At 52.0% G+C, this 26221-nt stretch overlaps 1 protein-coding gene across 1 annotated transcript in view; it reads right to left on the reverse strand.

Moving 5' to 3' along the window:
• Positions 1-175: 175 nt before the first annotated feature.
• The window catches only part of LOC133354333 (glutamate dehydrogenase, mitochondrial-like), a 36725-nt gene continuing 10679 nt past the window's right edge, over positions 176-26221 (reverse strand). Inside the window, exons 3-13 of the mRNA XM_061571082.1 lie at positions 24254-24309; positions 13996-14059; positions 12695-12789; positions 11271-11450; positions 8878-9015; positions 7741-7878; positions 6492-6572; positions 6052-6175; positions 5379-5470; positions 3869-3931; positions 176-3372 (exon numbers count right to left, since the gene is read on the reverse strand). Of these exons, the coding sequence (XP_061427066.1) occupies positions 3256-3372; positions 3869-3931; positions 5379-5470; positions 6052-6175; positions 6492-6572; positions 7741-7878; positions 8878-9015; positions 11271-11450; positions 12695-12789; positions 13996-14059; positions 24254-24309 (1148 nt within the window). The 3' untranslated portion in view covers positions 176-3255. The remainder of the gene's footprint in view (positions 3373-3868; positions 3932-5378; positions 5471-6051; positions 6176-6491; positions 6573-7740; positions 7879-8877; positions 9016-11270; positions 11451-12694; positions 12790-13995; positions 14060-24253; positions 24310-26221) is intronic.

Genomic DNA, 26221 nt, shown 5'->3' on the forward strand with positions numbered 1-26221 from the left:
GGCCGATGGGTCTGTGCAAGAATTACTTTCATTATTGAAGTAGAATCGAATATTTGCACGAGACCTTGCTTATTTAATTGTGTTGCAAAGACAAAGGCGCCTGTGTTGAATCTTGGCAAGGCAGTCACTCACCTCGAATGGCCAACACCACAAAACACAAAACAACCACCACCACTTTGTTGTAAACGCCCTTTATTTAAATCATTCCTTTATTTTTTTCCTCATACATTCCAGGTGATTTTTTGCCTCGTTTTTGTTTTGAGCGCACATGCAACCCCCACTCGCCCACCCATCCACAAAACCAAACGCAACTCAACCGTTCGGAACAATGGGGGTGGTGAGGGGGGGTGTTTTGGGTGAGATCGCGTAAAAATGAACGTCGTTATCCCATTCATACTCACGCGATCCAACACCAATATCAACCTTCATTACGAATAACATTGGTCGCGAAAGCCTCCAATACAATCGGACCACTTAATGCCCAAGCTCGCCAAGATGGCTTTGCATTGCCGAACAATGAAAATGAGGTTTTCTTTATTTTCTGACAGTATCGTCACACGAAGCTCAGCTAACGAGGTATGAATCTCAGCCGGGGAACGGCGAAATATATTTCCGTACACCTTGCCCACCACGTCCAGTAGACCAACTCCCCTCTCGGGCCCACGACAGGTCACGATGCCGCCTCCTCCAGTCTATGCAAGTTCGTTGAACTTCTTTCGCACCGTACGTAGCCCACCGTGCGAGTTATTAAGCCACGGCTACAAGAAGAGTTGTCAACCGCAGTGCCCTGCTATCCGACTCTGGTACCAAAGGCCGCACACGCGCGGGACCCGCTCCAATAAATTACGCACAGACAGCTCTCACATAGGCCGTGTGTCCTCCTCGTCGTGTCCAAAAAATAACGAGAAGTTTTCTAAATGATATACAAAAAATAGAAAGACTTTAAAGTCGGTCAAACGGAGTCTCGATAGAACTCTTTGGCGTCGTCGTTGCGTCGAGGTCCGAGGCGCTTGAAATGATCCCAACAGATGTCTGTGCTCGCCAAACGATGAAAGCGGTGGTCTAATTAGCGCGGGGTTTTGTTTTCTCCCTGGGCGTTGGGCGCCATACGAACGAATCCTGTGGCCACTTGAGGCACCACCGTCGACGAGAAAAAAACCCCACAGCAGATTTCCGATCCCAATTGCCACCTCGAATCGTGAGAATTCGGCGAATAAAGCGGCGGGGGGGGGGGGGGGGGAGTCCCGCGGATGAATAGTGACACGCGCCGCTGTGACATCACGAGTGTCGTAACAACGATAGTCTGACTCGAGCTCCAACGTAGACATGTTTTGTTTAAATCATCAACATCAAGTCACCGTGGACACTGGGGATGGGGACAATGAGCCCAAGTGTCAAGTGCAGAGTTGGGGGGGGAGGGGGGGGGTACAGCCGGCTCGACACACCTTGGGGACGAGCGCCAAACCTCCGTGACGAGCGCACGAGGATGACGAGCTCCGAGCGAGACGTGAGGTGCGTTCCGTGACTTTGACGCAGCGCTAAACGACACCGCCCCCACGGGGAGCGTCGACCCAAATCGCTCAGTTGCCTGCTTGGCGCACGAATCGCTAAGAGAACGCGACGGGAAACGCGAGCGGAGCCCCGCGTGTTTGCGTCGGAGATAGGAGGCGGCATTTAGTGTTTTGTGAGTCAAACACGACGAACGCGATGGAGCGAGCGAGATGGATCAGCCTGGAGGGAGGGGTCAATGCCCACCCGCTTCGAGCCAAAGACTGAGACGGCTTCCATCACCACCCTGACCGAGATGGCTACGGACGCGGCCGCTGTGGCCGTTGCTTCGACGCGATCATCTGATCGGGAGGAGAGCAAAGTTGCAGGCCCCGGGTAGCGACGTCATCGCGGGGGTACCGTTGACGAGAACGCTGTCGGACATCGCGACCTGTGCGCGTGCACTGTCGTGGGGGCGGGGGGGGGGTTACGCGTCATGATAATCAGCATCGTAACAAAGTCCTCGCTGAAGAGGAGTAAACTGGTGAGTCCCGAGACAGCCGCGCGGCATTTGTCAGAGCCACAATAATGACGCCTTCCCACAAGCAACAACAACAACAAGTAACCCGTTTCCTCCTGCGAAATCCCCCCGACGAGAAAATCGAAAATTGGAAAATATAAAAAAAAGATAAAAGTAGGCGAGTGGCTGGATGGCTCAGAGATGGGAGCGCCAAGCCACGCATCCTGAAATCCGGGGTTTGAATCAGCGACGTGTTAAAACACAAAGTCCTCAAAAATGTAGCAAGTTGATGCTCGCAGCCCAGTCCCAAATGATTGCGTCAGATGTCTTGCGAAATTTATTTTTGGCTTTTTTTCACTTAAAATTTGGGAAATATTCCTGCATAGCACGGCACGTGGAGGGCGCAGCGCCCCCTCCTCGTGTACAACATGAAAGGATCTCAGAAGTAGCCGTGCCATGTCTGCTTCTGCGGACCGTTCTCCAACACGTCGGGCGGACGCGGTGCTCTGATAGAAGCTGCCAAGGGGACCACTTTCTGTGCATGAATCGGAATAAATGTGGTGGGAAAGGAAAAAAAAGGAAAAACATAAAACTGAAACAAACAGAAACCTGGCAGGGGACTATGCAACGTCGGCTTGCCCACCACACCACACAGAGCCGAGTGGTTGGCAGTCACTGATGTAATCATGGCGGGGGGCGGGTAAAGGAGCAGTGTTGGCACGGCGGTGCACAGAGGGGCACGGACAGCGGGAACTGTCGTGGGTCACCGCTTTGGCCAGGACCGGCATAGGCCATAAGCCAAGTGGGCCGAAATCGCTGACCGACTTGGAAAGAGGACAAGGAAGTGTTCCTTCTTGGCCAGCTGCAGCCGCTGTAACAGAGTGTCCCGGGCACCGGAGTAGTGGACGCTAGGCAGGAGGAGGCGGCCACAACGCTCGGTGCAGAGCCGCGTCACCGCCGTCGGTGATCGCGGCGCCCGCCGCTGTGCCGAACGAGCGCGAGCGTCGCGTGCTGTACTGCAAGGAGACCGAGAAAGAAACCGAGAGAGAGATACCAAGAGAGAGAGAATTCTTTGCGTTGGACAGAACCGTCGCAGGCGACGATGTTGCTGTGGATTTTTTTTTGTCGTTCCTGACACTTCGTCCTTGGAGGCGATGGACCAAGCTGGCAGGCAGGAGGGCGACCAGGCTGGTTCTCACCATTCCACGACTCGGACCCCCCACCGCCCCCCCCCCGTCACTTCCCGATCAGAAGGTGAGGCCGGCCTCGTTGTAGACGCGGAACACCTTCTCAATGGAGTTGACGTACGCCGCCGTGCGCAGGTCCAGCCCCAGGTTGTACTTCGTCGCCGCGCGCATTATTTGCTGCAGGAGCGAGGAGAGAACACGTGGTGAGCGACACGGCGAGCGAGTGGTGCGGCGAGCGGCGTGGTCGTGAGCAACGCGGCGAGTGATACGGGGAGTGAGCGAGCGGCGTGGCAAGTGAACGATGCGAACGCCAATCGGCGTGGTGAGCGAGTATCGGAGCGAGCGACGCGGGTCAACGAGTGGCGTGTCGTGGGTGGGGTGTGGAGTGAGCAACGGGACAGAATGTACGTAGAACTTCTTTCACACCGTACGTAGCCAACCGTGCTAAGCGAAGCCGCTGGGAAAGGACAGACGAAACACAAAAGCAGTTCTAAAATAAATGACTTTTCCATCTAGAGGACTTAAAAGCGCACAGCTCCAGGAGATTCCTAATATCGGAAGCAAGAGCGTTCCAGACGGCCGCAAAAGCGCATCCGAGAGCGCGCGATGCGGCGGCCGTCTTTGTTCGGCGGACGCGGCGAGAGTAGCAAGGTGCCGAGTGGGGCTCTCTCACCCGTGCCGAGCGCTCCATGGTGTAGGCGAGACCCGAATGCACGATGTCCTTTTCCGAAGCGCCCTGCACACAGACAATCACAACAAACACACATGTGCTGTGGCTGTTCCACCTGATGACGGAGGGCTTGTGTTGCCTCCGAAACGTCGTCATTTAATTGAGTTATTTTCATTTTATTATTATTATTTTCTACCTACGTGACTTTACCGAAAGAACCAAAGAATATGGATCCTTGCAGTCATGAAAACTTCAAATCTAGAAACACACATGCGTGTATACACACACACACATATATCTAACTAATCAACCAACTATTTTTTTGTTGCCACTTTTAAAAACTACGTTATAAACTATAAAAACTACGAACGTTTTTTTTTCACCAGGTGAAGCCCACCGAGCTATTTAACTCTTTTTTTCAGAAGCAACCTGGCACCAATTGCTGCCTCAACCAAGTGACTTATCACGTGGAAATTTATAGCGACTAATAACTCTAAAACGCATGTCTATTCTAAATGTGGAAAAACTAGAGGACCCGGAGTCACAGCAATGCGACAAAATATACAACAGGAGCCCAGGTCAGGATCGAACCCACAATCTCCTCCTGTATACGGTGCAAGGTAGTTAACATCTTGCCACTGTGGCAGAGCGGTAGCGCAGTGGTTAGCAAACGACGCTACGAATCCTGGCGACTTGAGTTTGATTCCTGGCCACGGCAAACATCAGCGGCGAGCGATACCACAACCGGTCTCCTACCCTCGCCACACTTCACCAACCCACACTGACCAGCATGGAGAAGTTTGGTTAAGAAAACCCAATGGCTCGTATGGCGTGGGGACAGGCCTTCATCCACGAGTGGACCGGTGGTATACAAATGTAAAAATATACATCGATACCAAGAACCACGCATTCGTCAATTACACCGTGTGGCCTCAAAAAAAAATGTAATAGCACATATATCTATATTCTTAGGTTTTTTTCGGTAAAGTCACGTAGGTAAAACATTAAAATTAATAAAAGTAAAATAAAAAAAATAAAAATCACGACGTTTCGGAGGCAACACAAGCTTCCGTTTTCAGGTGGAACCGTCACAGCCACGACAGCTGTATCAAGTAATCTCTCATTTACTTGATACATCTGTCGTGGCTGTGACGGTTCCACCTGAAGACGGAAGCTTGTGTTGCCTCCGAAACGTCGTGATTTTTATTTTATTTTACTTTTATTAATTTTAATGTTTTACCTACGTGACTTTACCGAAAAAACCTAAGAATATGAATCCTTGCAGTCATGAAAGCTTCAAATCTAGAAGCACATATATCTTGTACAAACATCTGTGACGTGAAGCTCTCTGGAAAATGGAGCGAGAAATTAAGCCCCGATTGAGAATCTACGATTTTCTTTGGCAGTACCGTGACAGATGGATGTGGGGTAGGGGATGGGCGCATCGGGAAAGGCAGCAGGGGAAGAGAGAGCGCGAGATGGTGAGGGACAACGAGACCAGTGCTAAACTCACAGCGATGCGAGCCTGAAACTCGCTGGATGGCACCACCGGGATCGGCCCTCCGTGTTTACCGAACTTGCGTTCCACGCTCTCCTGCACAGAGTCTGGAACACCGCGCACAAGGGTGGGCATGGTGGTGGTGGGGGGAGGGTCAGATCAACAAATGGAACTACAGATACAAGGAAGACAACAGCGATGTTCAAATAAATCACAGTCAATAAGGACAAGAGGTCAAAGCCAATGCTGTTAACCATCATCACTTCCCTTCCTTCTGCCAGAACCTGTAGATGTTTGTGACCTATAAGGCCTGCTCTTCACAGTCTCAGGATCACAACCAAGTCATCGTGGTTTTAGGTCTCCATCTTGCTAACATCCTTTAAGGACCACCGTTTCAGTCTCATCAACTTTAGGTTTTCACCTCAGTTACCAACCTCCGAGTGCCACTCCAATGCCTCTGACCTACCCTCAATATGCGTCGTCGTCGTCATCATCGTCGTCATCGTCGTCATCGTCATCGTCGTCATCGTCGTCGTCGTCGTCGTCGTCATCGTCGTCGTCGTTATCATCGTCATCGTCGTCATTCCATCGTCAGAGTTGCGAAAATGTCAAAGTCATGTTCCCTGGCCTGCTTACATGCGAGTGGTGGGGGTGCTGTAGTGGTGGGGTTCGGAGCGGTGCCACTTACTAAGCAGGTGATAGTTGGAGTCCCGCTCGTACTTGAAGGTGAGCCGCCCGTAGCTCACGTGGTTCAGGTTCTTGAGCCACTCGAAGTAGGAGACCGTCACACCGCCCGCATTCAGGTACAGGTCCTGAACACAAAGACAGAGACCCCCTATTGTAGCCTTATTATTATAAAAAAAAAAAATCGTGGGCAACGTTTCAGGCAAAGGCCCTTTTGCATAGTGCATAAATGATCGGACATAAAATGCTGAGCAACATGAAATGGACAATCGTTAAACTTCATCACAACCCAAGTCTCATCTCCCCTCGCTCACCACCGCTCGCTCCCCCCCATCGCACACCGGGCCACCCGTAAAAAGCACGGCCGCTTTCCCAGAATGCACTAAAACACTGCCGCCCTCCCCCGGCCTCTGTGCCATCACGTGCGTCGCCACCACCACTCACCGGGATCACGAGAACGTTCTTCTCCTTGAAGATCTTGTCGGCGAGCGGGGTGGTTGGTCCGTTGGCTCCCTCTGCGATAATCTACAAGGGGCGGGGGGGGGGGGGGTGGAGGTTACAGTTCACGTGCACAGGGTCGGGCACGAGTGGGGCTGGCAGCATTATCCACTGAGCCTGCCTTCGTCATCATCATCGTCAGTGACGATCAATCCACTTAATTCTAGATTTGAAGCTTTCGTGTGACTGCAAGGATTCATAATCTTAGTTTTTTCGGTAAACTCACGTAGGTAATAAATTAAATTAAAATTAATAAAAATAAAATAATAAAAATTACGACGTTTCGGAGGCAACACAAGTCTCCGTCATCAGGTGGGACCGTCACAGCCAGATTTGCTGTATCAAGTGAGGCAGAACTTGCATCTTGGAATCCCTGCCTCACTTGATACAGCAAATCTGGCTGTGACGGTCCCACCTGATGACGGAGACTTGTGTTGCCTCCGAAACGTAGTGATTTTTATTATTTTATTTGTATACATTTTTTTTTCATTTTTTACCTACGTGACTTTACCGAAAAAACTAAGAGTATGATCAATCCACTGCTGGAGTTTTCGCAGTAGGTGGCAACGATTGCTGCGGCTGCTGCTGCCGTGTAATTTGCGGCATTATCTTTTACATTTGGTACAAAGACGCCTGCACGCCATGTCCCAACTCTCGAATGACGTCACGGGAATCTTTAACATCCACTACGAACCAGACTGCTTGTGGTATTTGCTTAATAGTTAATAAACACCGCAGAGTTATTCAAAGCCGCTGCTGGATTCGAAACCGTGAGCCTCTACAGCAATAAGCGGCGAGCGTGCCACCACTACGCCACATGTACCATCGGGGTGCACGATTGTGTACGTGTGCGTATACGACACTTCACGTGGCCTTTAGGTGCACATAGCCTGGCACTAACGCCATGGCGACGTCACCGACACTCTGGCAAATGCCGGTTGTTGTTGCGTGCGTATAACTGCGTACGTGTCTTTGTGTGCACACGTGTGTGTGTGTATTTGCATCTGTGGTCACAAATAGAACTTATGGCAACAGCCTATCGTGCTTCATACGGGATATTTGTATTTGTACGCATGTGCACGACCACGTGTGCATCGGCTTCCGCATTTGTGCCCTCTAGCAGCACTTGCCCCAACAGTCTGTTTCAGGCTACACGAGGAATCTTTGTCTCTCGGGTACGGGATGCGTTCATTACCTTGGCTTTGACACGGTGAGCGTTGTGCTTGGTGAGCTGCTTCTCCCCTGCGGCCGGGATGAGGATGTCGCACGGCGCCTCCAGGATGCTGCCCTCGTACGGCTTTGCACCGGGGAACCCGACGATCGTGCCGTGCTGCTGCGCTCACAAAGAGCCGGCCCCGGACCAGCGGCACGCACACACGCACGCACACACACACACGCGCGGACACACACACGCACGCACACACACGCACGCACGGCACCGGATCAGAAAAATTGGACGAATCTACTTCCGGTGGTCCAACGGGCGAGTGCGCAAATCCATCTGTACGGCGCTATCACATTTCCAACAAATTGTTTGGCGATGCTGCGTCGGGTCGTTTGTGTGCACCGAAGGGCCGTTGCCAGAAACGTCACCAATGAGATATCTTCCCGTTAATGCCACGGTGTTAAATGATGAGTTCAGTTTACTACTTTTTCTTTCGTGGAGCTTTGAGCGTTATCCCCACGGACGGTGCTGGTGGGTGTTCTCCGGGCATCTCCAGCTCCCTCCCCGATGGAGCCGAACTCCCATGAATAAAACGGAATTGGCCAAGCACCTCAATGTCCCGACAAAACCTCTCAACAATTGACCCCCTCTAGCCGCAGCAGCAGCAGCAGCCCACAGCGCCTGCTGCAAAGTAGCCCGAGGTAGACTCTGCCCGAGGTAGACTCGGCCTTAAATGGGCATTGAATTTGTGGAGACGAAGGAGAGCCGGGCAGTGGCGGGCCGGTCGCACCGCTCTCCCTCGCGCGCCGTGACGCCCTCCGTTGTCGGCGCTCTCCGAGGGCACTTGACATCCGGCGGCGGTTCGCCTTCGTCAGAAACGTCACCGTTGCATCTGCGACCCGTCTCCAAGAGACCGAGAGCTTAGCTCGAGTCGGCCGTCGCTTTGTGGACGTCGCCCAATCTTGATGCGCACTCGAAGTGACAAATGCGACCCTCAAAAAGGAATAGCGCCCCCCAACGTGGTCCCCCCCCCCCCCCCCCAACATTGGCACGACGGCTGCTTTGCCGACTCCGCGTCACGAACGAATTAAACGGCACCTGCCCCGTCGGACTGGTAGAGGCTACGCGGGGGACCTTTGTGTCCGTTGGTCGCGTCAAGCGCCTCACCAGCTTGTACTCCTCCAGCGCCTTGGGGTCGATGCCCTCGGGGTTGTAGATGCTGCCGTCGATCTCTCCGACGCCAACGCAGATGGCGTCGTTTCGGGTCAGGTACCGCATCGAGTGCATGCCCACGTTACCGAAACCCTGGCCGACACGCAAAGACAAAGGACCCGCACCGTAGGGCCTCAACAAACGTTTGGGGGCAAGTGCCGTTAGCGAGTAGCACCGACGAAAGCCGGCACCGTGACACACGAGGGGGTGGGTGGCCAGCACCACGCCCGGCCGCCTTTGTCTTTCTCGTGGCGATGTTTATTCCACACCATAACAGGTACTCACGCAGAGACACACCGACAACAGCCGTCATCCATTCACCACTAAAATGCCGGTGACGTCACCAAGGCACTTGTGCCGGGCAGAAAGTCACGGGACAGACCCCGGTGCCATGGATTGAACGACTGTGATGAATGGCAGATTCACCACCCGTGCCCCCTACTGTGTCAACTTTCAGTGTTTTAGCCACCTGGTTGCTTCACTCATTGTTGTGAGTTGTCACTCTTCTGCCCTCCGCTGTTGTAGGAGGGCGACTGCATCCAACTATCCAGCAGCGTCCGTTATTAATCTCTTCCATAGAGGCCAATCTTGACAGCGCTGGTACCGATCATCGGTACCAATCCAATAATCCCCGGGCCCACAAGGTAACCCGCACGGCAACCCGCACGGCAACCCGCACGGCAACCCGCACGGCAACCCGCACGGCAACCCGCACGGCAACCCGCACGGCAACCCGCACGGCAACCCGCACGGCAACCCGCACGGCAACCCGCACGGCAACCCGCACGGCAACCCGCACGGCAACCCGCACGGCAACCCGCACGGCAACCCACACACGGCAACCCACACACGGCAACCCGCACGGCAGCCCGCACGGCAACCCGCAGGGCAACCCGCAGGGCAACCCGCACGGCAACCCGCACGGCAACCCGCACGGCAGCCCGCACGGCAGCCCGCACGGCAGCCCGCACGGCAGCCCGCACGGCAGCCCGCACGGCAACCCGCACGGCAACCCGCACACGGCAACCCGCACACGGCAACCCGCACACGGCAACCCGCACACGGCAACCCGCACACGGCAACCCGCACACGGCAACCCGCACACGGCAACCCACACACGGCAACCCGCACGGCAACCCGCACGGCAACCCGCACGGCAACCCACACGGCAACCCACACGGCAACCCGCACACGGCAACCCGCACACGGCAACCCGCACACGGCAACCCGCACACGGCAACCCACACACGGCAACCCACACACGGCAACCCGCACGGCAACCCACACGGCAACCCACACACTCATTCTAGCTGCTAGGAGAACTCAAAGCAAGGATGGAGGCGGGAGAGATAAATTTAGCCATGGGAAATCGTTGGGCTTTGACCTCCTAGTCCCTTCCCCCCCCTCCTCCCACAGTTCATTTTCCCCAAGGGGTTCGTGGCCATCCAAGTGCCTGGCCTTTGCAGCTTCGCAAAGGGCAGCTTTTTAAAGAGCTGCCTCGCAAGTGCAGCCTCCGTGGCCGGCGTCAGGGAGGGAACGAAGGTTAAGTGGAAGGTGTTACCAAAAAGAAACACCGCATCCCCCCCCCCCCCCGCCCAAACAAAAAGCAACCACATTTGTCCATTCTGTGTCCAATTATGGACACTTACAAGAGTGGCCGTGCATAAAATACTTGACAATCCACGTGTTTGGAAAAGGGGCGAGGCGCGTGGGCGAGCAAGAGAAATGCGGCCGATCGGGTGGACGAGCGGACGGGCGAGTGCGTTTTGCAAGCAGGTGTTCAGGCAGCAGCAGAGGTCGCAAACGGGTTTTCATTCCTTACCCGTACCCGGCCGCACCAGGGTCGCAAACGGGTACCCGTACCCGTACCCAGCCGTACCCGTACCCTACCCGTACCCAGCCGGGTACGGGTAGCCCTACCCTACCCGTACCCGGCCGGGTACGGGTAGGGTACGGGTATCGGGTACCCGATTGCGACCTCTGGGATGAAGCCATGTTGCAGGCGTGGATGGGTTGATTCTAGGAACTTGAATTGCGAGAAGAGACAAGACGTTGGGAAATGAGTGACAAACAGTTACTCACTAGTGACTCACGGCCTACCCGTACCCGTACCCGGCCGCACCAGGGTTGCAAACGGGTACCCGTACCCGACTGGGTATGGGTAGCCGGGTATCGGGTAGGGTACAGGTATCGGGTACCCGGTTGCGACCTCTGGGCAGCAGGGCTCCGGAACTGACAAATGTGTCGGCTTAGTAGGTGGAAGATCTAGGCGTGCGGTCCGGCAGGCAGAGACAGAGGCGAATGCACGAGTTGATGGGAAGTTGGGCGAGCGAGCGAAGCGTACCCACCTGCACAGCGAAAGTCTTGCCCTTGAAGCCGGGCGTCAGGCCCACGGAGCTCATGAACGTCGCCTCGTTGATGAAGTTCTCGATGCCGTGGAAGACGCCGCGGCCCGTGGCCGAGATGCGGCCGTGGATGCCGCCCTGGCTGATGGGCTTCCCCGTGACGCACGCGTGCGCGTTGATGTTCTGCAGGGACGCGCGCACGTGCACGGAGCCGCGTTCGTTGGTGACGCGCAGACGCAGACGCGGCCGCTTCGCGCGTTTAATATCGGCTAGCCCCACCCTCCTCGGCCGCAATCATCCGACACGCAGGTCACAACAATACGCTCACCAACTGGCCCACCTACCCCACCACACTGGATGTCAACACTTTCCCGTTCTGCTTTTTCTCTCATACCCGGCTCCACTTTGAAATTCCCTCCTATGGACCCCGCTTTCAGTATTCTCATGATAACCTTACTCAATACTCTTTGGTTCTTTCGGTAAAGTCACGTGGGTAGAAATAAAATCAAACAAATCGCGACGTTTCGATCTCAACACAAGCAATCGTCATCAGGTGGGGCAACCGCAGAAAGAAACACCTTGTGTTGCGATCGAAACGTCGCGATTTGTTTTATTTTATTTCTACCTACGTGACTTTACCGAAAGAACCAAACAGTATGGATTCCTGCAGTCACGAAAGCTTCGAATCAAGATTGAACCTTACTCAATTCAAAGAGCGTAGTCATTTTCATCCAATCCACCTTTGCCGGTGCCGTTTGTTGCTGGACCCTCAGCGATTCGGGCCTTTGGGCCTGTGTTCAGCAAACCACGATTTTTTTTTATGTAAATGGTGCCAACAGTCTCTTCATTCCAGACCCTCAACGGACTTGCCCGCACCCCAAACATCTCATCTCATTCTCCAGCAAGTCCTCGCTTAACACGCTCACGTGACGCGTTTTCGCCATAAGCACGCTTCTTCTAGGTCGGGAAAACGTTTCGCAGAACGCAGAAAACGCACCGTCATAACGCGGCTTTTGAGCAGTCGATGACAAACTACTTTCTTGAGCCACGCGGCCGAGCGGTACGGTACAGTATGCCGAGCGATACAGTACACGGCAGCACACCGTCATCTCAGTTTCTCCCACCATGGGATGACTGCAGGCTAATTTTACAGCTTAAGTGTCATTCAGTAGCAGCAATTGCATCTCCTGCTGCTGCTACAACGAGCGCGTGAAGCGAGGACTCGCCGTGCGGCCCTCCACCACACTGCTCCCTGCACATCGCTCAAGCGGGGGGGGGGGGGGGGGGGGGGGAAGGGGGGCGTCCAGGATCACTCGCCAGTGACGTGAGCCATGGCCGGGAATCAAACTCCGGTCACCAACAACAGGGTGGGCGTCCTTAAGAACCAGCAACCGTGGCATGGCTCTCGCTGCTCCCAGGTTACGTACGTTGTGCCCCATGGTGTTGGCGTACGTGTCGGCGATCCAGGACATCTCGCGCTCCCCCGTGCTCATGTCCGGCGCCGGCACATCGATGCCCGGACCTGCGGTGCCAAGCAGAGGATGAAGGAGGATGAAGATGAGGAGGAGGAGACGAAGGGGAGGGGCAATTGGGAGGAACCAGTATTGCTTGATTACAGGTATCCCCTCGCTCTATGCGGTAGTAGTAGATGCATTCCAAAAAGCGCGCAGAAAGTGTGATCACACGAGGTGATGGCTGCCTGCCAAGTAGCACGGACAGTACACACACACAATGATGGTCATACATCCGACCGCATAGCCGCATGCGGAGTAAATACAAACTTCATTATAGCGAATTTTGGGGAGAAATAGGTTGGCTGCATATCCAGTGCAAAATCGCACAAACCGGAACCCGCATAGAACGAGGGAAACCGGTGCTTGCTAGTTCAGTACATGGCTCTGTGGTACCACGTGGGTAGCAATGCTCAGGACACGTCTCCCCCGAGTCCTGGGGTAACGATGCCACTTTACACCGCAACCCACCAGTACCTCCCAACCTACGTGGGTGAACTGCCGGCGGTTCGAAGTAAAGATTCAAGAATAAAATTTCCCACGCCCCCCTTCCTCCATCTTCCCCTCCCATAAAAAGACGACGTCCCGGCTCATTGCCGTCTACTCGAGTAGGAGGGCAGCGAGCGCCCAACCGCTTTCCCCTGGAACATCTGTACTACCCTCCACCCCCCCTCGCCCAGTCGCTGGCGCTGTGTACCGGGCTCTTGTTTAAAGATAAACACAAACAAGGATTATGACAAGGAATCAAATTTTCGTTCCACATTGCGGTGAATGACCACGTCGCTAGGTCGCTGCAGGGGGTGAGGTCAACCCAGTTGATCACACGGCGTGCGATCAACTCGGCGATACCGATTTTGTTGTCCTTCCACCGCACCTCCGATTAGCACCGTTAGCTAAACATACATACGTACACACGTAATTCTACGCGTCGCTACACCCCTATTACACCCCAGGGATTGCGAGGGTTTTTGTTAATCCCGAATTTAATTCCCAGTGCGCGATGTCGCGACGAGGCAAAGCGGCCACTCGGAACTTGCCCAGGGCAGCGGACGGCCACGTGAAAGGAAACGGTAAGCGGAAGCAAACATCGCAGAACTACTTCTGAAACCCCCCTCGGGCGGTGGAATTCGGCGAAGTGAGAAGGGCAAAACCAAATTTGACTCTGGGATATTTTTTCTCAAACTCGTGGGCTCGGCGCACAGGGGCGGCTGCATCACCTATGAAGCCCTTCTTGGCGAGTTCCACGGTGAACCGCCTCGTGATCTTTTCCAGCTCGTTGTCCTGGAGCAACGACAGGAAACAACGCGGGGATTAGTGTCAGAATGGGCCACCAGAAACGACACGGCCACACCACACAACCGCACGCACACGACAAACTACACTTTTTTTTTACTTACCAGGTAAGGCTCAGCGAATTATATAACTCTTTTTCAGCAGCGACCTGGCCACAAATGATAGCTTAATAAAGTGGCTCATCATGTGGCCGTGTATAGCATCCAAATACTCAAAAGTGCACGTCGATTCTAAATGTGGAGGGAAAAACCGAAGGACCCGGAGAAAAATCCACGCGATCACAAAGAGAGGACATGCAAACTCTAAATGTACAGCAGGCGTCAGGGTCGGGATTGACCTCTCGACCTCCTGTATACAGGGCGAGGGAGTTAACATCTCGCCTCCATGGCGCCTGTGGGTGAGGCCAGAGAGACAGAGGATCTCACTCAATTTGAAGGGAAACTTGAGTTGGTAAAAAATAAAACGTTAAATTTCCAAGATTTTCCGAGGAAATCTTTTTGTCAGAAATAGTTACGAGCAAGACTTTTCCCAGAAATGCTTCCGGTCAAAAATTAAGATTGCGTCGCTGACAAAATTACTCAGTTATCGTCACGAGTTGGAATTTAACGTAACATTAAATGCGAAAAACAAAGAGCATTGAGAGGGCAGAGAGCGGGCAGAGAGCGACTTTCTATTAAAGACAAAGTGGTGGACTACACAAACTGAAAAATCACACAGGGATGGGACTGCAATTAAACAAGGAGGCACTCAAGATGGCAAATCAAACACAAGTTCACAAATATGTAAAAAGCCGTTTTGCTGAGAAACAAGACAGAAAGAGATAGATGTGATGGCTGAGAGAGCGGTAAGAGAGGGGAGCGATGGCCACTGAAATACGAGCCCAGCCAGGCTGACAGTGCTCATTGTATCTCACGAGCCTCGCGGAACCAGCTGTGCACGTGCAGCACCTGGCAATGAGCGTGGTGGGACAGGCGGGTAGAACGCACGCTACTCCTCCCCACTGCTGGGGGCGCCACGGTGGCAAGATGTTAATTACCTCACCTGGTATACAGGAGGTCGAGGGTTTGATCCCGACTGAGAATGCCTCGATATTTGGAGTCTGCGCATTCCCCTCCTGGTCATGTGGCTTTTTCTCCAGATCCTCCGTTTTTTTTCCCTCCACAATTTAGAAACATGCGTTTAGAGTGTTCGGCTGCAATAAATGTCCACGTGATCAGCCACTTTGTTGAGCTATTATTGGCGGCGAGGTTTCTTCTGAAAATAAGGTATAAAGCTCATCTTCTTGGTTCTTTCGGTAAAGTCACGTAGATAGAAAAAAATTATAAAAATATCGCAACACACGCAATCGTCATCACCTGATGACCTGATGACGATTGCTTGTGTTGCGATTTTTTCTATCTACGTGGCTTTACCGAAAGACCCAAAGAAAATGCAGTTAACGTAGTAGATTATGTGTGTGTGCCAGCATGTGTTTAAAACCACTTCAAACCGGCCTGCACGACTCCCAACACGTTTCCTTCGGGTCTGGTTCCCCAGAATCGCTCCCCTACCCTGCTCCCCCCACCACCACCACATCACTGACCGCCCCTCCCGACACGTCAACAACGTCCCACCACCACCCTGCGGCTGTTTGCTCATTCGCCCACGATCCTGCAGTGAAGTCTCAAGACTCAACTCCTGCTGCCGCACTGTACTACCCACACAGACAAAGATCCCCCGCACAGCCTTAACAGACTGTTGGGGCAAGTGCCATCAGCGAGTAGCACCCTATCAAGGCCGGCACGGCACACACGAAAGGGAGTGGTGTGGTGAACACCACGCCATGCCCAGCCACCTTTGTCTCCCCAGTGATGACATACCACACCAGGTATTCATTTAAGGCAGAGGCGACCTAGGGGTGGCCCGAGCCCGGTTCAAATGTTCGCCACTGTTAAAGGTCGTGGGCGGGAATTGAACCCCGATGGCAGGGTTCGTAGTGCAGCGCGCTAACCACTGCGCCACCGCTCCCAAATGGACACGCACGCGTGAATTATAATTAACGATCTTAAAAGTTCTGTAATTTATTTAGGTCGTTAAACTACTGTGCGTAAGAATTAATGGGATAGCTGTTTTGGCTGAAGTGTCACAGTGTTGTAATGCTGACGATGGAATTATTGATGCGATGGTGATGGGTACATTACATCATAGATTAATGATGGATGATGATACAAGTTGTGGTGATGGATGCAGGATGACGGTGATGAGGATGGTGGTGATGATGGAATTATGGAAATAACGAAGATGATGTAGTGATGGTCACGGCGGTGATGATGAGGAATACGATTAATTTGTGGATCATGTTGAAGATGGAGTCCCCTATGCCAACAATATTGATGATGCTCACAAGACGAAAAATGGAATTGACCAAACAATACAAAAGGACCCTTCTAAAAAAAGACTCCGTGTGGCTGTACAATTAATTTGCATTATCATCAATCTTACTCTGAACACTGGGAAGGCATTCATTGATACCAAGACAAAGATCACCCGTATAGCCTTAACAGACTTTAGGAGCAAGTGCTATTCGCGAGCACCTATGAAGGCCACCATGGCACACGAGGAGGTGGGTGGCCTGCACCACGCCCGGCCGCCTTTGTCTCCCCATTGGCGGTGTTTACACAGCGCACCAGCTACTTATTCGAGACTGAGTCGATATAGGGGAGGCCCTGAAACGGTTACAATAATCGTCACCGAGTGTTGGCCATGAGCGGGGATTGAACTCTGGATGCCGGGTTCGTAGCGCAGCGCGCTAACCGCTACACTGCCGCTCCCCACATGGATACCAGTCCCTTGTAAACGGACATTCATGGTTTGGGCAATTTGTATCTTCTGCGAAAGGCAGCGCGCACATGCACAGCGGCGTAGTCGTGTGCTCGCATGGACCCTGGTTGGTGCATAGCCCAGAAGCTGGGGCGAGCGAATGGGCCCCGTGTGCAGTTGCACCGCCTGTACCCTCGATAGCCAACGCCACTTGCGTGTGTACAAGGAGGGCGCCCTGCAGAGACAACCCAGGGCCACCTTCTACAATAAACACGACAATTTTTGGTTTTCACTTCGCGTTCGTACGGTTGTGGAACAAAGGTGAAAATACGACGAGCGGGTTTGCGGGTCCCTCTGGGGCTATGGCTAAAGGGGGGAGGGAGCGAGCCGACCGCTCGGGTTTATGCAGGATCGGGAGTTTCAAGGCGAGAGAGCAGAGTGGAGCGGGTGGGGAGGGGGAGGAGGAGGAGAGGCGAAAGGAATGCAAAGGAGGCCACACAGAACAGAGGGGAGCGAGAAGGGAGAGGTGGATGATGTAGGATACAAACAATTTTTGGGAGATTGACAGAGGGGAGAGAGAGGAAAGCGGAGGGGGGCAGGGAGGCGGGGATGTGTGCAGGGTGGCTGTGACAGAGGAGAGAGGAAAGTGGAAGGGGGCGAGGGAGGGGGCTATGGAGCGGGATGGCTGTCGAGATATTTTTGCTTCTCTCCGGGCTCAGCGTGCGCACGCGCCTCGGTCGTTGACCGCGAAGTCGTCATCGACCCCACCCTCCAACCGGCCAATCCCCTCGCTCCATTCTCCATGCACGGTGCCACCCATCACACACACACACACCCTCCCATCACACACCCCCATCAAACACAGCCCCACCCCATCACACCCCCCCCCCATCACACACACACACACCCCCATCAAACACACACACACCCCCATCAAACACACACACCCTCCCATCACACACACACACCCCCATCACACCCCTCCCCCACATCACCCCCCCGCCCACATCACCCCCCCCCCACATCACCCCCCCCCATCACACAGACACACCCCCATCACACACACACCCCCCCACCATCACACCCCCCCCCATCACACACCCCCCCCCCCACCATCACACCCCCCCCATCACACACACCCCCCCATCACACACACCTCCCCCATCACACACACCCCCCCCATCACACACACCCCCCCCCCCACCATCACACACACCCCCCCACCATCACACACACCCCCCCCATCACACCCCCCCCATCACCCACCCCCCATCACACACCCCCCGTGTCAATAGCTCGTCATCGTCTGACGAGCTATTGACACAGCTGGTCTCTGCTGTCTCGTTTGGTTGTTTTACTTGCCGACCTGCCCACCATTGACACCTGTGGAAAAGAGCTCGCTGCAGATTTCAATTGGGTTCATCCAGGTCTAGAATAAAAGATTCCGATTACTTTTTGCCGAGTTCGAGGCAAAAAAGTCTGCAACTCAATTCCGCGACTGTACATTCGGAACAACGGTTTAAACGGGAGACTACATCGTGAGCTTAGGAGAGCCATTGGCTCGAAACGTCGCCCACTGCATTATTTTCATTTTTTAAGGCCACGGCAACATTGACAAACGCGCCGAGTTAGCGTGTCCATTGGTGTCTGGGGGCAGCAACAACATCATCAACGCAGCTGCATCGCCAAAAATGAGGAGTCCTATTTAACGAGAACTAGAGGAGGAGGAGGAGAGGTGATGGTGGGCTCTGCATCAGTGGCACAAGTTATGGGCAACAGCAGCAGTAGCAGCATACGACATCGCGTCTGGATGCACACGCGTGGGTCTCAGTGTGCTGAGACAAACGCGTAATTCCGAAAGCATGAGCGAGAAAAAAAGCGGATGAGAACCTTACAGGGGATTATTCGTCTGGGTCGTACACAACAGCGATGTGTTTTGTTTTTATTGGGGTCTCTCCTATGAGCTATAGACACCGGAAACATTAACATTAACTTAAAACTTTCGTGACTGCAGGAATTAATATTGTTTGGTTCTTTCGGTAAAGTCACGTACATAAAAAAAATAAAGTGAATAAAAATACAAATAATAAAAAATAAAATACATTATAGACTGCCAGTACGCTCACTCGGTTTAATAACCATTGCTACAGTCTACATTATAGACTGCCAGTACGCTCACTCAGTTTAATAACCATTGCTACAGTCTATATTATAGACTGCCAGTACGCTCACCGAAGTTAAGAACCAGGCTACAGTCTACATTATAGACTGCCAGTACACTCACCAAACTTAAGAACCAGGCTACAGTATACATTATAGACTGCCAGTACGCTCACCGAGGTTAAGAACCAGGCTACAGTCTACATTATAGACTGCCAGTACGCTCACTCAGTATAATAACCATTGCTACAGTCTATATTATAGACTGCCAGTACACTCAGCAAACCTAATAACCAGGCTACAGTCTACATTATAGACTGCCAGTACGCTCAGCAAACCTAATAACCAGGCTACAGTCTACATTATAGACTGCCAGTATGCTCACCGAGGTTAAGAACCAGGCTACAGTCTACATTAGTGCTTTTAGTTTTTTTTTATAATTTAGAATTTTGTTCACTTTATTTGTATTATTTTTACGGATGTATCTTTGTCTTAACCCCTCCCAGCTTTATCATGATTTGCGCTATCAGTGTCAAGTTATGAAATTAAGTTCCCAACTAGAAGTCTCGTAGAGCCCCCAACTGTGTTCGAGATTGGTCCACTGCAGTGGATACCACAGAGCTACAGCTGAGACACGCTCACCTGTGGCTACCGGTGGTGCACACGTGACGGGCGGCAACTCTCCCCCCGTCCACAGAGAGTCGTGTTCGTCGCATGACGGCGAAACCGATATTTTGAATTCTCAAGAGCTGGAATTTTGTCCGTTCGTGCAGTCAGTGGTGAACGGGCTGAGACTACAAACTCGCTGCAGTCAAGAACACGGTTCAAATCACAGACGGGCGTAACGTGGATTCAAACCCAGGACTTCGGTAGTGGCAGCAAAACATCTCAGACCTCTGAGCCACCCGGCCACTTGTGTTCCAGTGGTGAGGTTGCGTTGGCGTGGAAAGCGTTTATAATCCAATGCAATCTAATGTCACCTAAATGGGCAACGCAGCAGCCCAGCTGACCGTATCACTGCAGTCCCACTAGACTGACGAGAAACACTGTTGAGGCCCTTATTTGGAGCAGTGTCAGATTAAACTGTGGAGGCGGGAGATTAGTGATGGGGAGGGAGATGGTTTTCAATTTACAGGAAGGTAAAAGCTCCCCCCCCCCTCCAGAACTCATGCTGCCTTCTGAACCAATGCTGTTTGCAAGCTCCTCTTAACACTCTTAAGTGTCTTGCATGCAGCGAGGCCAGGAACATGATATTTTTTTCTAAGCTAGATTTTTTTTCATTTTACCAAGTTAGGCCCAACGAGCCATATATAGTTATTTTTCCGAAGCGACTTGGCCACAAATGATAGCTCAAAGAAGTGGCTCATCGTGGACATTTATAGCAACTAAATACTCTAAACGCATGTCGATTTCTAAAGGTGGGAAAAACTGGGTGACCTGGAGAAAAACCCATGCAACCACGGGGAGAACATACAAGCTTCAAAATATACAGCAGGCATCAAGGTCGGGATCAAACCCATGACCTCCTGTATACCAGGCGAGGTAGTTAACATTGCCTGGTATACAGGCGCCATGTAAACCAATCGTCACGACCGCACCGATGCAGAAGGTGATACTGATATTTTAGGCCCAGTACACCGAGGAGAGGTTCCAAGCTGGATTACAAAACCAGTGTGTATTGTTTAGAAGCTCCACAATGAAGGTTCCCGGCATTGTGACTCTACCGGGAACTTTTGCCTTTTGGAGTTTAAAAAACAACAGCCTCAACTTCCACTTTCAGACTACGTCTCTCTTTTGGTGAGCATAGCAATGGAGTAGCTATCGAGTGTGCAGCAGAGGTCGCAAACTGGTTTTGATTCGTTACCCGTACCCGGCCGCACCAGGGTCGCAAATGGGTACCCGTACCCGTACCCGGCCGGGTACGGGTAGCCGTTCCTTACCCGTACCCTACCCGTACCCTACCCGAAATGAGTGACAAACGGCTACTCATCAGTGACTCACGGCCTACCCGTACCCGTACCCGGCCGCACCAGGGTCGCAAACGGCTACCCATACCCGGCCGGGTATCGGGTAGGGTACGGGTATCGGGTACCTGGTTGCGACCTCTGGTGTGCAGGCGGTACAAGGGGATGGGGGGGGGGGTGAGAGGGAACTTCCATGCGACGGTCTGCTCGAGTCAGCTGTTCACCACGATGTGATGCTTCAGCAATTTCGGTCCGGTAACAACTACACTCCCTACAGCAACCTCCACTGCACTCGTAGTAAATCTGGGGGACGCGGGTGCCCGACCTCTGAGTGTCAGTGGCAGCGGCCAGCCTCTGCTGTGCGTGTGTCAAGCGACATTCTGGACAAAACTTGCAAACGCGAGACGTTACAATACCCCCCCACCCCCCTTACATTTTTCTGGTGAAATCTTAAAAAAAAAAAATCCTCTGGCTTATCTCGGTATGAGATAGGCCTCCAACTACAATTTTATTGGCGCTCTCACTACAAAATCACACGGGAAATGTTTAACAATCATCAGGCATGGGCAGTGTGTAAAAATACAACTTGCGTGTAAACGTAGAAGATTGGCAAGCGTGGCTGGGTGGACAACGGTGGGTTGAGACGACAGTAGATCGGCCAAACGCCGTATTAATCATGCGCCGCCAATAAACACGTTTTATTTAGCATCATCGGATCGCAGCCAAAAGTGCCGTCATCACGGTTGTTGTTGTCACGATTCGAAAGACTTGCCTACGGGCCACACCTTGGCAGAGGCACTCAAATACCTTCAACGCTAATTAACATAATAAAAAAAGGGGCACACGTTACGCCGCGGCCGAAAAGAAAAAGCTCCAACATCGTCGCTGCTTCATGCACGTGCTTCTTCAGGTCTGCCAATCGACACCGCTCCACCTACAGCTTGGTAAGGTGCCAACGGATGAGCGCAGTAGGGGCAAGAATGTACGTAGCGCCTCCGATCAAGTGACATGGAATGCAACCGATCCCCATGATATTTCAGCCGCTCCAAGCAGGGCTTGGATGGCCGATGACCATCATGGATAATAAACACAGGGGGCTGTGTGTGGTGGTGGCCAGCAAAAAGGCAGTGCAGCCAAGTCCACTGTTGTACTTTACTTCTATGCTCCCAGATCTACAGTCCCCTACCAACCCCACTGCCCCTCACAAACCCACGCTGACCAGCGCGGTCAAACGTCAAACTCGCCCCCCCACGACTCGCATGGCGTGCGAAGGCTGTCATCCAGTAGTGGAGTGACAAAATGGTCTTTACATGTATTCATCTACACTTCATAGTAAATGGGGGGTGGTTTGGGTTATATCATGGAAATATGAATGTGTCGTTAAACCCGCCACCACCTGACACAACCAATAAGTAAGGTTCGTCACGTAAACAAAACGCAGGTACCATTGGTCGTGAAAGGGGTCGTGTTATACTCTACACTCTTGAAGAGAACCGATCCAGTGCTTGGCTCTTGAGGCTCTGAGTTTAACAATCCGCACTCCTGCAGACAATGTGCCTCAGAAACCTTTTCAAAGGTACACACTTTAAAAGCCACCGCCATAAGCTATTCCCGTATAATGTCGAGGCGTGTTAGCTTAGCGACTGGTTGCGCTAAATACGTTCATCAATCAAAGTCCTTTATTCAGACGAGGGCCTGGATAAAGAAGTTAAGGACACGTCCATTTTGGAAGGATAGTTATTGACTTAGGTTCAAAGTAAGTTTGTTATTATATAGAAATATTAAGAGCACGGATGCTGCGGTGTAATGGTTAGCACTCCGGATTAACAATCCAGGGGTTGGAGGTTCAATTCGATCTCCCGGCGTGGCAGTTAAAACAACGGTGAAAGTTTATTCAATTCATCTTGCACGGTCGACCCAATGGTATACACGGGCTCACCATGGTTAGGTCAAGCGGGGTATTTTTCTTTTACAAGGTAAGGTCCCACTGAGCTATGTAGCGCTTTTTCAGAAGCGACTTGGCCACAAACGATAGCTCAACAAAGTGGCTTGTCACGTGGATATTTATAGCAGCCAAATACTCTAAACGAAAGGTGTATGTTTCGATTTAAAGCTTTCGTGACTGCAAGGATTCATCTTCTAGGTTCTTTCGGTAAAATCACGTAGAAGGGAAATAATAAAATAATAAAAATTTAACATAATAAAATACAATTCTCACGACGTTTCGGCCACAACGCAAGCAGCATTGAGATGCTGTCTTTCCGACTGACCTGTTCTTCACCTGAGGACGGCAGCTTGCGTTGTGGCCGAAACATCGTGAGAATTGTATTTTCTTATGTTTTATTATTATTTTATTATTTCTCTTCTACGTGACTTTACCGAAAGAAGCAAGAAGATGAAAGGTGTATGGTCGGTTAATTTGTGAATATTGCACCGGTTAAGTGGTTTCATGAAAAGCTGCCAAGTGTCCTGGCTTGGCCAGGAGAGCGTCTATGGTTTCAGAAAGGTCGAGCCGGTTATCCCAAAGCATTTGCAAAATTCCGAATTTTGTCCAAGTTTTTTATTTCCTGGCCTCATGCACAACTCGCGATATGAACAAAGCACGGGGCTACTCGAGCAGTCGGTGGGGCCTACGGGCAGGTGTGTGCCTATCAAATCACCGTGTTCGGGGCTAGTGATTGAGTGACCAAGGAAGGTGCAACCAGAAGCACCACGTGTCCCGGTTGAACCGTCAAGACGTGCGACAGCTTCGTCTTAACATGCCGAGCTACAAGACTACGAACACAGGAGGCAAGCGTTAGGCCTGCGTAGGCGTTCGGGATGAGCGATGGCGAGGACGAGAAAAATACACAGGGTGACTTTTGTACCCACGCAACAAGTGCCGCCACTTACATCAGCATCCACCCGTGTCGATGTTTCTCAAGATATAGATAGGCTACAGCGTGACTCCGCAGCCACATGACACCACTCAGGACAGCGGTAACCAAATACACACGGTCCGGTCCACCCACCCCTCCCAATGAGCCCGAAGTCAGTGAATTTGTTTAAAGTGGGGCAGCAATACAAAATATTCGGGTGGGAATCACGGGACAGTCAATGTTATATAAACTTTAAAACAAATGCAATCGGAAGGTTTTTAAAATCAAAATCTTGGTTGGGGGGTTGACTCAGCCCTTCATCCCTCCCCGGTTGATAAAATAACAAGGACCACGTGGGGAGAGGACCACGTGGGGAGAGGACCACGTGGGGAGGGGCTCACCGAGTAGTTTTTGGTGTTGATCTTCACGCCGGCCTTCGCACCTCCAAACGGCACATCTGAAACGACACGCCGAGAAGAACATTTAGATTTTGATATTTCGGCAAGGGATAGAAGAAATAATTAGTAGTGCACGCACGAGAGAGAGGGGAATGAGAGACTCCAAACCGATCCGTTAGTTTAAAAATCGGGCCACGGGGCCCGTTGAGACACGCGCAAACACCGGCCACGATCGCAACGCGATGCTCGTGTCACCATCCGACATGGCGCGGTGAGTAAAGGCACACGACACGACAACAGGAATACAGAGATTAATACGACAAGAAATGTCAAGAAATTAAATAAAAATCATTCTCTCGTTCATATGGCTCATGCCGAGGTAGCGCAACAACTACAATTTCACATGCGGGTGGTCAAGCCAAACAACCGCATCAGGAGCAGCCGAGTAGTGTATCATCGCTGTGATGTCTCCTTGATATTTGTGGATCGGCACTGCGTCATTCTACGCTGTACGGTCTCTGTTCTGGATGACCAGTCGTACACTGCAGAGTACACAGGATTAAAATCAGTATCAAGTGAAATCTATAGGACATAAATTTCCAATGAAATCCCCTTCAAATGAGATATAGGAGCCGGTTTAAAAAGCACTTAGTCATATTGACCAATCAATGAGTCGGTTTGCCCATTAAATACTTCATGTATTTAACACTGGGGTTTCCAGTCACCACATTACGTTGGGAGTCAGTGGAAATGACAGAAGCCCAGTCGGATCCAACGACACAGTGCGTCGTGTTTCGAGCTCATGCATCGTGCCCACGTGTTCGGCTTCATTGTAAATAACCAAACACGTGGGTACATGACGAATAGGAGCATCCAATACTCTGTAAAGCCAGGGGAGTAAACCCAATCACACTTTGCCTCGCAGTCCGAATTAACCAACAACAACCCCAGCGCGCTCCAAGTAAAAAAGGTACGAAATGCATTCCAACGTTCCACATCCGCCCCTGAACAATTAACTGCCCACATCAAGTGCTTTATTTGTGCATGGTGGTGGTGCAACTCAGTTTCTCTAGATTATTGCATAGCCGACCTTTTCATATATCCGCCTATACCTCAGACCCCAGCCAGCCGGATGTGTGACGTACTACACAACGGATTAAAACTACACTGTCACCCGCCTAGTATATCCGTGACCGGGGAGATTTTTTTTTTTTTAAACGTAAAGGAGATGCAACGGTTGTTCTCTGTGCAATGTTGGAAGAACAATTTTACACATCTAAGAATTTTACTCGTGGGACAAATTCCAAACAGGATGAGAAAGTTTATTATTCCAAAGAATGTTTATTTAGACCGGAGGAATTAAAGGCGGTCACCGTATCGCACGCTTTCAGATGAGCTTCTGCGGCCGTCTGGAACGCTCTTCCTTCTGGTAATAGGAACCCACTTTAGAACTGATTTGTGTTTCGTTTTTGGCCTTCCCACGTACCTATGATTAATACGGTTGGCTACGTATGGTGCAAAAGTAGTTCAACATACATTCTAACAGCATTTCCTCCAACAGTGCCATGTCACAAGGGACATGTTTACCATTCAAACACATGCAGAGGTAACAATTGCATCTGGTAAAGACCAAGAGGTACCATTGTTGTTTACGAGGACTGGAAGTTTGGGAGCAATGCCCTGATGCTTTAACGCACGGATATTCACAGAGCCGATCAGACGTTCAGTCGATGCACTTGGGGGCACAGCAATTACCAAGCAAGCCGCTAATAAAACGCACGACCTCGACCAGTTTGACATCCCTACGCAGCGGTGACAGGGAGAGGCAGAGATGGGAGAGGCAGAGGTGGGAGAGGCAGAGGGGGACAGGCAGAGGGGGACAGGCAGAGGTGGGAGAGGCAGAGGGGGGAGAGGCAGAGGGGGGACAGGCAGAGGTGGGAGAGGCAGAGGTGGGAGAGGCAGAGGGGGACA

The sequence above is a fragment of the Lethenteron reissneri genome, chromosome 47, assembly GCF_015708825.2.
Source record: "Lethenteron reissneri isolate LAM-NWPU_2019-01 chromosome 47, ASM1570882v1, whole genome shotgun sequence".
NCBI classification, from domain to species: Eukaryota; Metazoa; Chordata; class Hyperoartia; order Petromyzontiformes; family Petromyzontidae; genus Lethenteron; species Lethenteron reissneri.